The sequence below is a fragment of the Molothrus aeneus genome, chromosome Z (assembly GCF_037042795.1).
Source record: "Molothrus aeneus isolate 106 chromosome Z, BPBGC_Maene_1.0, whole genome shotgun sequence".
NCBI classification, from domain to species: Eukaryota; Metazoa; Chordata; class Aves; order Passeriformes; family Icteridae; genus Molothrus; species Molothrus aeneus.
The window spans coordinates 40,982,047-40,996,540 of record NC_089680.1 but is presented as its reverse complement, the minus strand read 5'-3'; the positions used below and the strand labels follow the sequence as shown (position 1 = coordinate 40,996,540).

The window sequence follows — 14,494 nt, the reverse complement described above, 5'->3', positions numbered from 1 at the left end:
GCCACTTCATTTTTCTTTGTGTATGTGTCCTCAAAGTTTGTCCTTTTTATTTGCATTTTAAATTCTTCAGAACAAAGACTATCTTTTGTAAATTAAGCTTACACCATAACAGCTGTACACAAAATTAACTGAATTCCAAGCACAACTACAGTACCAGTGGTACCAATTGTACCGACAGATCTGTTAAATCCTGAAAGACAGGATTTTGTTTACACTTCTCATGTACTTGTTCAATTCTGCATTTGTTTATGAAAAAGAAAGGCCAAAAACCCCTGTCCAAAATGTGGTAAATATAAATACTATAATTAAAGTAAAAAAACCCAACCTGAAAACCAAAACCTGAATTGTCTGAAATGATTATGTTGGCTGTTCACATCATTTAGTAGTACGTTCCCTGAAAGGAAAACTCAGATAGGGGACAGTTTAAGACTTCTCCTTCAACTAAATGGCATGACTATCATGTTAAACTCATTCTAGCACTGGAATGTGAAGAATGCTAAAATACAAAGTTATCTTTCATTTTGCTTCAAATTTAAAGAGACCATCAGTGAGGTAGGGTTCTAATTTGGTAAGCTACCTTTTTTTCTGATGAAGCTTGCAATTGTCTTGAAGGAGTTTGCCTCTTTCTCCTGTGGTCAAACCTTGAGCACACCATTAATAATAAATGTTTTTTATTTTTATCCTGGACATGGTTGCTCTGATGAATTAGCTCAGAGAGACTGAAAACATTATTTGCTGCTAAAAGCCATATCTAGCGACTAGATTTGCATTAAGCAGATTGAAATTCTGTTGAGGATAATGGTTGTGAAGTAACCTGACAGTCACCCTTTTATCAATTTTTCAAAATACCTGTCTGAAACATCCTTTTCTGATATAGAAAGGAACATGTCTTTTTGTGAAGGTGAAATAAGTGCTTTTGTAGTTTGACTGGTCAAATCACTGTAAGTGGTCAGGAGATCAAAAAAGAGATTAACTACAGTGGTCATGCTGGGAATGTAGGAGAATCTGATGTGTGTTTTTTAAATTTCTTTCATTATTTTTAATAATGAGAACATCTCTGTGTGTGGAAGGTGCGCTTATTGTCTGCACCTGGTCTTTCTGCACTAAAACAGGAAAATATGTTAAAATTTTGGAATTCTTTCAGGTTATGGCTTGTGTGCAGCAAAAGCTCAGTACCCAATAGCTGATCTGGTGAAGATGTTGAGAGAACAAGGAAAAAACGTTAGGTAAGTGCTTTTCTTGATGAGAAGTATTACAGGTGGTTTGTTTTGTTTTCTTTCATTCCATTAAAACCGCTAGTTTTGGTTTAACCTTTTTTTCAGCATTGACAGAGGCACAGAATAGCAAAGTTAAAGACACCTCTGAAGATTATCTAGTTCATCCAGCCCCCTTGCTCAGACCAGGATCAACTCGAGAAGTTGCCTGGAATCTTGTCCAATTGGATTTTGAATATCTTGATGGAGACTGACAACCTCTTTTGGGCAGTTTCTTACGATGTTTAGTCATCCTTAGGGTAAAACCAGTTTTTTCTGTGTTGCAATTTGCAGCTGTTGCCTCTTGCCCATTCCCTGAATATCCCTGAGAAGAATTTGGCTCTATCTTTTTTTAATATAGATGCCCTTCATCTGTATTTATATACAGCGATAAGATTCCCTTGATCCTTCTCTTCTGCAGGCAGAAGAATCCCAGATTTCAGCCTCTCCTCTTATGGCAGATAGTCCTAACCATTAAGCAACTTATCCTACACTTATGGGGCTCCTGTAAGATTTTGCTGTTGCAGGCAAGACTGCTATTAGAGTTTGTTGAGCATCTCATGAAAGGATTATGGGAGTGCATGTCTCCAGTTGCATGAATTTATTCTGCTGGAGTGCTATTCCAAAAAACAAAGATAATTCTTAGGTTTCCAGTATTGGCCTCAAGTCCTTTCCTCCTTCAGTTTTTCTGTAGACCTTATAGATTCTCAAAGTACTGGAAAGCAAACATTATGTCTATCTTGCTGATTGTTTGAAATTTTGCTTGTTTTCTATTTATGATAACTTAATATTTTAAAATCAATTGAGGCTCAGTTTTCATTTCAAACAATGTATTTTGGCAGATGCTGGTTAGCCAGACTCATTCTCTGATTTCCATATGTTTATTTCAATTAGATGGTGACTTCCCTTTGGAATCATTCCTCTAGTAATTAGAGTTTTTTGGTTTTGTTTTTCTTCTTCCACTACTTTTCCAATCTTATTAAAAAGTTGCCTGTAAGCTTTTGCAGCATATTACAGCATTGTGTCGGGTAACAGTAGAGTTCTAGGGTTTAGCAGCAATAACTTGTTAGTGTTTAACCAGGATTTTGCAATTTTGCATATAAAATTGCTTTATGGATGTATTTGTTTGTGCATACATGAGAAATGAGGGTTTGTGGTGGTGTATTTGCTTCCTGGAACAGTCTTCACACCTAGATTCTCCATGTTTAGCAACAGCTCTGTTTGTGTCCAGATCGCATTTGAGGGCGCCTTAGTTGTGCAACAAAAAAACCCTTTCATGGCTAATGCGATGACAGTCTTGTACACTTCTGGCTTTCCTTTTAGTGCTTCTGGGGGGTTAGCTCTTTTTTGACCAACCTTGGTGAAATAAAAAAAAAGAAAAAAATTGGTTTTGCCTTTTATGTTGGCTTTGCAGGGGAGAAAAGTGAACGAATCCTTGAAATAAATGGCTTATACTTAAAATGAATCAATTTCAGGAAGGGATCGCTGCAGTGGTTACCTAGTATTTTAATGAAATAAATCTGTATTTACAGTTTGTGGTAATTCAGGCCTTTCATCACTTTGCTGAGCTCCCATGGTGTTCATTGAGTGCAGCTGTTGTCCTCTGGTTTCAGTAGGCCTGGAGTGCCTCGGGACCCTAATGCACTCACCATCCAGATGTAGTGACACTCTCATACACACACGCTGTGGAGGGCTGCCAGCATGGACACAGGATTGCATCAGTCTGTAATGCCCATCGTGTGCCAAGAAAAATTGCGACTGTCATATGGTCTGGTTTTTTGTTTCATGGCTCACCACTGATCCAGAGAAGCTGTTGTTTTAATTTGCTTTGCCTATAGCCATAACATTCTCATTGAAGACTGCAGATTATATAACATGATGCGTAACCTTTGACTAGGATTTAAATTTAGAAATACAGGAGAGATTTTGGAAACTTTAGACTGTTTTAGTTACTCAGTTGCATAGCTAACATCATTGCTCACTTGAGATGGTTTTGCAGCAGATCACATCTTTAATGCATTAGTAAAGTCACAGAGAAAGCTGGATATTACTGAGCCTTGAGTATAGCTTTCCCTTGTCATGGATGGATAAACAACAAAACTTTTTATAGGCTAAATCCCATAGCCCCCTGAATCTATTGGCCTTGGAGAGGAAATGGCTGTTCTACAACTGGTGTTGTATTTCTGCAAAGTTAGAAGTAAGTAAATTGTTGAAAGTTCTTGCCTTACTGAAGTTCATCAGTAATGTTGAAGTTCACATATAATGTTGTTTGTAGAACTCTGGTTGTGAAATTCTGATTTTTCCAATATAATAAAACTATGTTCTGTAGTAACTTTGTATATAAAAACATAATTACAGTCTAAAACTGTATGTTCTCATATATGCAAGGGTTGTTGATGCTCTCCATATCCACATCCAGGTAACTGTCCTAGTTTTTACCACAGTATAACTTTCTTGAGACATTTTCTGTCAATGTGTCTTGTTCTCCTGCATAATAAGATGTTCTTGATAAGAAAAATTCATTTTGGTATGGAAGGACTCCTAAAATTATGCTTCATGCAGACTTTCTAAATAATTACATAGTTAATAAGTTGATTTTCTGGGAATTCATAGTTTAGGGACATGCACATTGCCTCTTTAACAGCTTTTCAAAATAGTTGCTAGGAAGTTAGTGTGCTGGTTTGGGGTTTTTTACCTTTTTAAAGGTAGATATCTTGAAGGACTTGGATTTCTGTCTTTTAATGATGGAGAATGTAATTACTTTTGAACAACATGAAAACAAGAGTTTTCTACATTTTTGAAAATATGGTAGTATTGATTTAATGTTGTACCTGTGTTTTAAAGTTTTCTTATTGATATGTGGTTGAACTCTAATCAGATGTGTTTAGTGTTCTGATCTTTTTCTCCACTCTTTAATTTCTTGTAAGTAATAGAACATGTGTGTGAGTATCAGTTACACATTTATCTGCAAATTAATAAATAAGCCTGATTACCTAAAACTATTTATGGTATTAATTTAAAACCATCATCTGTTGTGGCTCTACAAGAAAATCTAGAAGAATTTTAAAGGATGAGCCGTTAAGATGCTGTCCCAAGCAGCCTTAACACACTGTGTAGCTCACGTGCAAGATGGAAATTATTGTCACTGATGAGAGGAAGCATAAGGACAGTTTGTGCTGGTGCAGGTTTCTGGGAAGCTGAGTTATTATACACAGCACGAAAACAGAAACTGTACCTGTGTGTCAGTTCTTGATTTGTTGTAATCAACTTTGGTGTGTGGGTTCTGAATTATTAATGCTGCACATGAAGGGACAGCTGAAGTCCAACAGGTCTGTTTAGCTCCAGTGCTTTATTGCTATAGTTAGAACTTGTGAACCATGCAGTGCCTGATCGCTTCTGCAAGGATGCAGCTGTAACTGTGTTCTCCTGGGGGAGTATTGTAGGTGGGCTGTTGGTTCCATATGTGTCAGCTCGCCTCTGGATGACCTTACTAGGTCAGTATATGATGCTTTGTGGAAGCAGGGTCTTGTTTTTTGCCTGTAGTTGGGTTCTTGGGAAGGCTATTGCGCAGAGCTAAGATCCATCTGCATCTTGCCCCTGTTGTCATAAGCTATAGTGGTTGGAAATAGGGAGCCAGTACCAGCCCTTACTTAAGTATGTGTAATTTAGCTGTCTAACTTAATTTAAATGTAACTGGCTTGACTGCAGCAGAGCCACCAAGCTGGATCCATGCCATAGGACTGGTTTTGGGGGCATATGTTGCCTTCAGCATGACAGTAAGTCTAAGCTAGCTGGGCTAGCTTGTAACTTACAGTTGTCCATACCTATGATAAACATTATACTCTTAAGTCATGCTGCACTGCAACTGTTACATGGCAGGATTCAAGATGTGGAATACTTGAATGATGTACTTCTCTGTTCATATAGTTTGTTGGTGGCTTTTTTTCCCTTCCCGTTACCTAGAGTGATGGATTCTTGTTTTTACTGATAACAGAGCTGCAGAGAGGTGTCTAAATAAAGTGAATGAGATGTGAGAACCTGTAAGTGAAGCCAAACCCTTGGGCAAATATGACATTTAAATTGTTGAGTAAGCTCACTTAGGCACCAGGCAGATGTTACTTTGCTCTGCCCAGCTCTGGTATAATGACTGGAACCCTATCTTCACATTGATGAAGTGATCTTGAAACACTTCTGTTGTGGGTTAGGTGCTGCTATTGCGAGCCAGCTCTTTCACTTTTGATTACAGGAATGTTATTTAGCCAGCTGTAATAAGGATAGATACTGACTTTATAAGCTGTATGAAAAGTAATTTATATTTTGAGATTTTTCAATCATTTTTCATGCTATAGCTCTCTTTTTGATATTGCTGAGTTCATACTACTTCAGCCACCTTCAGTCCTTTCTATCCCACTCAACTCCAAATGCAGTTTTCTTTGCTGAAAGTGCTAGATATGTGTATGTCAGGAGTTTTAGATGTTTTGTCTAAATTTAAAATAAAATGCTGCGCTTTTTGTATTACTTAAAAAAGTTCAAAACATAAACTTGTGTGCTGTGTTGTCTTTATAAAACTATAAAACTAAAAGGTATTCAGTAGACGCTAGTTAAAAGAGTTGAATATCCTTGCCTCAAGCTGTTTACCTGTGAAGTCTAAGTAGCAAGGTGATGTACACTTACTTCAGTATTAGACAATTGTTGGTGGTAAGCAAGCCCCACATTATGTTTTCAAGGTCAAAAGAAAAAATTCTTGTTGAATTCTGTGTTTCAGTGAAATACTAGAATAATGCTTCAAGTCATACACAACTATGTGTTGTGATTTAAGATTTCTTCTTGATTTTTAAAGAAACCAATCTAAGGGAGTTCCTGCATTACTGATGACAAAAGAGTATCAAAGAAACTTCGCAATTTTTCACTTGAAAGCACTATTGCCATAAAACATGTTTCCCTTTTAAAATAATTTGTGTTAAATTTTTGAATATGAATGAGGTTCATGTTATGAACATCTGAGACAGCATATGTAACAAAATGTTCCTGCTGAAATGCACGTAACTTTGAAGAACTGCTGCTATTGTGAGTTGGAGACAAGATTGCTGCTTTTATTAGACTTATTAGGAGCCATCAAGGATTTTTAGTATCTATTTTGCATGGTTACCTGAATTCTAAATCCTGCTTTCTATTGGATAGGCTGATTTCAGTGTCTGAAGTGTTACCTTGTGACATAGTGAGTGTCTTAGAGAAGCTATAATTTTAAATTTCTCTTTTTTTGCATTCCTGCACATCCAGTTTTGAGTAGTACTGGCAGACTACTGTCATATTTGGTTAACAGACTCTTACAAGCAGACTTTTGGGAGTCACTTCAATATTTGTCCAAAAAAGCTTTTGTATGAGCAGCTTTCTCAAACTTTTTGAATACACAGTATGTGGTTTCAAGCAGAGTCTGTCAGAAGTCTCTAACTACTGATGGTTCATGCCATAACTCTTCCTGTATGAAGATAATTTGCCCTTTCTTTTCTTCTTTCCTTGCCTCTTGCCAGGAATGGCGAAGTCAAAGGTGAAATTCATTCTCTTGGCAGCTTAAATTTTGGCTTTCCAGCCCTTGAAATAAGATTGTATGTGTATATAGTACTTAATAGAAACCTCACGAGTGTTTTGTTTTGTGTATTGCCAAAGCAGCTTTGGTCACAAAGGCACTCAAATAATTTTATTAGACACAAAAAAGAATTTTGTTGGAAAATCTATTTTCACTGCCAGAGGAGTGATGAGTTTTCTCAAGGGTACTTCAGAATAAGAGTTCTCCTACTGTACTGTTAGTGATCAAATTTGGTATACTTAAGATCTATCTGCAGTACTACACATGGCTTGTGTTACTGAGTGAGTGGTGTGAAAAATAAGCTGTTAGTAATTTGTGCTGTATGTTTACTCTCCTTCTGATTCTAGGTATTAGCCTTTGCAACAGGGTTCCAAATGTTTACTAGTTGAATACAATCTATTCCTGTTCTTCTTTAAAAGCATTCCTTCTAAAACTAGCTTTTATCCTACTCTTTGACCTAGAGCTTAAAGCTGTATTATATCTAGTATTATGTGGATTAATCATATGTCCTTAATTTTGTTGCTGGAGTTCCAATTGTCTTGTATTTTATTGTATTAATGTTGCCTTGATGATGGAGTGCTCAGTTGCCCATTTAAGGATGTATTTGTTCAGTCTTTAATTCACAAGTGATCTGGGTTGATTGGACTGTCACTCGTGGTCCGTCAGTCATTCCCATTGCAGTGGAATTAAAAATAGAAGTATATGACAATCTATCTGTCATGGCAAATTGATTTATTAGTAATTCTCTCCTTTCTGAAGAATTCTGAATTACTTTCATTTAATTCCTGACTTACTTGGATTTCTGTTCAGAAGTTTCTCTTCCAAAATCCAATAATTCAAAAATCCAAGCTTTTTCTTGACTATTTTCCTTCTCTTCCAAAGTATCTGTAGACTTCTGAATTAAACATTATCTTCAGCCCCATACAATCTTAATCTGAGGCACTTCTGATGTGCATGAGTCAGCATTCCATCTGGTGATAGCTTTGGAGATGGAAAGACAGAAAGTGCACATGACAGTAGGCATGTATATTCCTTGCTTGTAAGGGCCAGTAGATGATCAGAAGAGTAACAACAGGAAACAGATTTGCTTCTAACTAAATACGTCTTTGGTTTGCAGCTAAACCAGTAGCTAAACATCTCCATTCTGGCTTTTTCAGGTTTTTAATCTTAGGGAGCTGCATACATGCCTGAGCACCCCAGGTCTGTTGGTCTGTCTGAAGCTTTAGTAACTCATGAGCAGTGTATTTTCTCTAAGTTGTTTTTGAGCTGTTCTGAAAACATTTTAAAAAATGTTTATGCTTAAACTGTTTCTTAGCTCTTTACCTTTTCACTCCCCATCCTTTTTTTGGTCCTCTTTTCATTTCCTCCTAAGGTCAATCCGGAGAAGAAAGTGGCATGTTAACCTAATTCAGCTAGACATTCTCTTGTGCTTGAAGTCTTGTGCTGTTAATTTTTCTGTTGGATTGAAAGTGTTCGTACAAGTGTTTCTTGTACATACTCTAGACATATCTGAGTCAATCAATAAAGAAATTTGTTAAGGGCATCTCTAGGTCTAGGAGTAGTTTTGCTTCAGAAAGGTGGCATGGTCTCTTGCCTTTCTCATGGTAATTTTATTTAAACACTGTGGTGTTTTCAGTGATGTAAAGGACCTGAAAAACATATTAATGTGGATGGTAGTTTTGGAGTTAAAAGGATCGTTTGTTAAAAGTCCAAAAGAATCTGTCACAAGGTTTGAAATACAGTACTGCTTGGAAGGTGAACTGTTAAATTTTAACAGATTCTTTTCATTAATTGCCATTTGTGCTTGTACTTAAGAACTTCTCAGCCTTCTAAGTCACAGGTGACAGTTTTAATGTATAAAACACAGTAGTCCAAACTTATTAATGGAGTTTCTTCCCTTTTAGGTTTGGTATTCACCCTGTGGCTGGCCGTATGCCTGGTCAGCTGAACGTACTGCTAGCAGAAGCTGGTGTTCCCTATGATATTGTACTGGAAATGGATGAAATCAATGAAGACTTCCCAGGTTAGCACATGAGCCATAAGCTTCCACTAGATTGGATGATTGATTTGATTCTGTTTTTGCACTGCACAGGGATTTTAGCAATAGAAAGTCAAGAAGTCAAGCCATTCAGTTTCTCTTTGTAGAGAACTAGAGGTCTTTTTGTGGGGGTGGTAGGTAGGGGGAGCTTTTTTTTAATTTCTTGTAGTTGTGAAGTAAATGGCAAATGCTGTATCCTTATCTCTTACTGCCCTGTCCTTGCAGAGGAAAATTATTATTACTTCTTTAGGTCAGTTATTGTGGATGACTTGACTCTGTCATGTACAGCATTGTACTGGCAACTTCTTGCTTTTTTACATTTTTATTTAAAAGGCAGAAGTTTGCTGCTAAAGGTTTTTCAGAAGAATATTCAAAAGAAATGCGAGGCACAAAAAAATTTGGAAGTTATGTGTGTATTCAGCCACATTTAAATATAAAAAGGTTCTAAATTTTGTGTGGCAGGGTTGAATTGGATTGTGAATGTGTGTAGTTTGTTAGAGGTAGCTGGCAGCACATTTGAACCCTCACATATAATTTGCTTGGGAAGTCTGTAAAATACTTGTGAGCAGGCTTAACCATTAGGGGTCCTTCTGCCTAGAATGTGCATCAGCCTCAATGTTTCAATTTCAGATAATTTTTCATCAGTGTTATTTTCTTTGTCTTGCTGCAGAGACTGACTTGGTCCTTGTAATTGGTGCAAATGATACAGTTAATTCAGCAGCTCAGGAAGATCCGAACTCTATCATAGCTGGAATGCCAGTTCTTGAGGTCTGGAAGTCCAAACAGGTGAGATTAATGGAGTTGAATTATCACCTACCTTTAGCAAGCTTTTAAAAACATGGTTTGTAGGATAAGCTAACAGGATTCTTCCACTATTCTGGTTTCCACAAGAAGCTTTTCTTCAGGTTGTCCAACAAAATGGTCAGTGCTTTGCAAGTGTGATGCACTTTTCATGATTTTAGAATCATCATCAAGTGCTTTAGTGAGACCAATGATGACTGCAGTAGAAAAGATCAATTAGGCTGCTTCTACTAGAATGTGATTAGAATAAATGGTGGTCTGCTTACATCCACAGCCCTGAAACATTTCTGTACTAATTGCTGTTTTGTTAAGTTTATAGTTGACAACTTTAATACTGAGGTAGAAATACAAGAATGAATAGTATGCTTAAATAAAATAATAAATAGTAATTAAAAACCAACAAACATCCCTTCAAAAAAACCAAACAAAACCCCTAAAAAATGCATGGCTGAGACAAGTAGAGTACTTAGACTGTCCAAGTTGAACCAACAGGGTAGTTACCTTAACAGTTTTGCTCTGATCTAAAGTACATATACTTGTGTTTCTTTGGTGTGAAATCTTTGATACTTTGTTCTGAATGAAGTCCTGGCCTCAGTTGTTCTGTAGGTTATCCATTCAAGTTCTCAGGCATATACATTTATCAGCAGTGTGTGCTGATATTGCAATTTGATATAGTAGTGTGCTATGTATTGCAATTTGAGAAATAAAAATGGACACAGTTAAGATAAAGTTTCTCAGTTTCTCTGCTAAAGATGCCATGGTTAACTAATTATACACTCAATAGATAAAACTGGCTATTTTTTTTTATGTCCTATGTATGAAGTAATACAGATGAATAGTAAAGACACTGTTGCACCAAGTATTGGTGTGAACACTTATCTGAATTTTGTTGCTATCAGGGAATTCAACACTTCAAAATTAAAGTTTCAAAACCCTTCAATGTCATGGTCATCAGTGGACATGCCATGCTTTGATTTTATTACATGGAATAAAGTAAATGCATGTGCAATGTCCACAATCTCTTAATCTGAAATATAACACTGTTTTTAACAAGAAAATGTTTCTGAAATTCGTCTGGATATCAATTCATCTTCTATATTAAAATTTGAAATACATTTTCATAGCAGTGAGCACCCTGTTTTGGTCAGAGGTTTCTCTTTATTTGTTGGTTTTGTGTTGCCTTTGTTTGTGGAAGGGTGGTGGCTGTGCTTTGCTGTTTCAAACATGAACTCTTTATGTGCAGGTCATTGTAATGAAGAGATCTCTGGGAGTTGGTTATGCAGCGGTGGACAATCCCATCTTCTACAAGCCCAATACTGCCATGTTGTTGGGAGATGCTAAAAAGACCTGTGATGCCCTGCAGGCCAAAGTCAGGGAATCATACCAAAGCTAAATACTGATTTATATTCTGCTCATATTGCCGACTACAGTTTTGTCACAGAAGTCACAGAAAATGAGAGGTGGAAGCATCTCTCAATGTCCTAAGGCAGCTGGCTTTTAGAGAAGACTGCATTGACTCCTAGGAGATGTAGTTCAGTCAGGGGATATAGACTTTTATAAAAAGATGGGCAGATTAGCCCTTCAAACTAAATCTCCAATGAGACAATGCATAAGAGAATAAAAATGTTTTTTTTTTAAGGTCAACATTGAGCTGTTACAAGAAGGAGCTAATAACTCATGGCCATCTTTAAATAGTTACTGACTTCCTTCTCCTTACTGTCTGTACTTCTGTCATGGAAATTCACTAAAAAATACTGTGCCAAAACTGTATTCAGTCTTATCATCAAAGCTGTTTTTTGGCTGGTATTGACAATGCAACTTTTGATTTCATCAAAACTTAAAAATTAATTTCAAACAGATGCAAGCAGAAGAAAATCCTTGCATGTCCCTTCAAACTCAGGACATTCTCTGAACTAGATGTGTACATGATTTGAGATCTAAGCATAATGTTCTTTTTCTTTTGGGGATTGTATGGATGCTGTGAATCAGGAACATTTTAGGAAAGTTACTTTACTTTAAAATGCGGTTCCACTTTTTATGGTGCACACTTATGTTAAATGAAACACAGGATATCAGGCACTTGCCAAGTAATCTTCAAGTCTGACAAGGAAATGTACATTTACTTGCACTGCTTACCTATTTTAAGCAGCTGCTAAATTGTCCATCATTTCCAATCATTGCCTTTTTAAGTGTCTGAGAAAAAATATGGTCCAGTTCTGCACAGGCAGAATGTCTTGCATACCTATCTGTTCACAGAATTTGGACCACAGTGTTTCAGTTTGTTCACTTAGCTTTTAATTGTACTTACTACTTTAGTAGTAGTGATGCTTAGTGATGCTTTCTTAATATTCTTGTGATGCTAAAAAAACCACATTTGAATTCTCACTCTCTATTCTGCTCTTGTGAGATCCCACCTGGAATGCTGTCTTCAGCTCTGGGGCCCCCAACACAAGAAAGATGTTGACCTGTTGGAACAAATGCAGAGGAGGCCACTAAGCTGATCACAGGCCCTGAGCAGCTCTCCTGTGTGCACAAGCTCAGAGAGCTGGGACTGCTCAGCAGGGAGCAGAGAAGGCATGGGTGACACGTTGTAGCACTTTCCAGTACCTAAAGGGGACCCCAAAGAGGGCGGGAGAAGGACTTTTCACATGGGCATGTAGTGACAGGACAGAGGGGAATGGATTCAGACTAACAGAGGATGAGTTTAGACTAGATGTTAAGAAATTCTTTGCTGTGGGAGTGGTGAGGCAGTGGAACTGGTTCCCAGAGAAGCTGTGGATTCCCCATCCCTGGAATTGCCAAGGCTGTATGGGGCTCTGAGCAACCTGGTCTAGCAGAAGGTTCCCTGCCCATGGGGTTCCAATTGCACCTGGATGGTCTTTAAGGTCCCTTACAGTCCAAGCTGTTCTGTGCTTCTATATTTAAGATGCTGAAGTTCATTGGAATTTTTTTCTAAATAAATAAGCTATTGTTTGGACAGCACAGAAACATACTAAACTCAAAATCCAGTGCTTTGATTGACTTTTCACTAATTTAATTAAAAGCACTGTTTAATTTCCATAATAAGTCCAGCAAATTTAAATTATGACATAGATTGCTGTTTCATTTTTATTCTAGTAAGTATCCTTGACTGAAATTCAAATATTTGCCTAATAACATGAATTTGTCATATTTCCATAATGATACAGCAACTGTCCATGGTGAAAAGGCAAAAAAAGAAATCATTGTCTTTGTGTTAGAGAAGACAAACTATTACGAAGAAAGTCTTGAAATTAATCCATCTTGGTCGAGAGAACAAACATTTTTTTATTACACCATGCATAGAGACCTCATATAAAATACAGCATTTCTTCTTGGCTACCTCTGTTTTTATGTGAAGATCACTTAAAACACAGATTTTGAACAGGTAATACACTAAAAATGTAACAATATATAGCAGATCTGTCATTTTTGCAGATCTCTTTTCTATGATTTGACAAAATTTTTCATGCAAGCACTATGTTGTATACTGCAGGAAAAGGCTTGTAATTGAATTTTAATTTAAAACACTGTGACAGCTATATTTGAATGTAGCACGTATGGCTTCTCAATTTCATTGTATTCAACTTTTCCTTCAGGTCTATAAAAAATAGGAGGGAAATTGGAGAAGAGGGAAGACAAAGGATTAATTCTCCATATCCCTCCTATCTAAGCAATAGAAAAAAAGGGAATTTGAAGGGATCTAACATGCTAAAGCATTAATTTTTGTCTTGTCAAACTTCAAGTATCCAGCTGCAGTATGCATCATGTCTCTGTTCATAGACAGCTAATAAAAGATCTAGATTTTCTTTAAAAAATAGCAAATGGGGGAGGGGGAACACTTTTTCATTTGTATTTGGAGAAAAACCCCATTCTGTTACTTTGGGTAAGTAGTACCACGGTTCTCTTTAACATGTGCTTTACCGTGGAACACTAGATAATTGCTGAAGTGCTAATAAAAATTCAGTTATTTTTCTCTGTTGATCACTGTGTTTGTTTTCTTCTGTTGTTTTTCCTGAGTAGTTAACTAGTCCAGTGTTACTTTTAAAAGTTAAAATAATCAAGCTGCCACCAAAAGATGTTAAGATTGAAGCTGTAGTGAATGGAAATCATAATAAAATATTATTTTTCTTTTTTCTTTTCTAATTGCATTGGTTCTTTGCATTTTTTCATTCTAGGTTTGATTGTCACCTGACCACAGCAATTTCACTTAGCTTTTCTAGTGAATGAAAAGGGTTAGACAACTGAGAGTGATTGAACAAGATACGTGTTGCTTTTTTGAGATTAAAGAAGTTAAAAGAAAACCTATAATAATTGACTAGCTAATTAACTGAGTAGTTAATTTTCTAGTGGCTGCAGTGTGAGATGAATACTATCCCTTTGAGCCAGATACCATGTAGATTTGCTTCCACTGTTTTTTAGTTCTGCAAGACTGTTGAGTTGATTGCTGTGATGATTCCAGTTTCTACCTTCAAAGGAGTGATAAGTGAATAATTTTAGCCATCTGACAGTCTGTTCAGTAATATCACAAGTCTGACAATACACCTTTCATGTTTTCCTCAAGCTTTGGTGAAGCCCAGACTGGAGGTCTCTTCCAGAGGCTGCAGCTTGGCATTGGCCCATGAAGTAACCTGTCTTCCCCCTTAATGGAAAAAGGGAAGCATATACAGAGAGCCTGCGGGTTTGTAGTGTGACAGAGGGTAAAGATCTAGCCTATGTCCTGTGGACTGACTGCTGCTTTGAAGATTTTACTCTCTCTACCCTATCTCCAACCTCTTATTATCACCCAAGAGGTGT

At 36.9% G+C, this 14,494-nt stretch overlaps 1 protein-coding gene across 1 annotated transcript in view; it reads left to right on the top strand.

Annotated features, from left to right (window-relative positions):
• NNT (nicotinamide nucleotide transhydrogenase) overlaps positions 1-13,848 on the top strand; it is a 42,838-nt gene extending 28,990 nt beyond the window's left edge. Inside the window, exons 19-22 of the mRNA XM_066568804.1 lie at positions 1,145-1,226; positions 8,745-8,863; positions 9,549-9,664; positions 10,923-13,848. Of these exons, the coding sequence (XP_066424901.1) occupies positions 1,145-1,226; positions 8,745-8,863; positions 9,549-9,664; positions 10,923-11,072 (467 nt within the window). The 3' untranslated portion in view covers positions 11,073-13,848. The remainder of the gene's footprint in view (positions 1-1,144; positions 1,227-8,744; positions 8,864-9,548; positions 9,665-10,922) is intronic.
• The last annotated feature ends 646 nt before the right edge of the window (positions 13,849-14,494 follow it).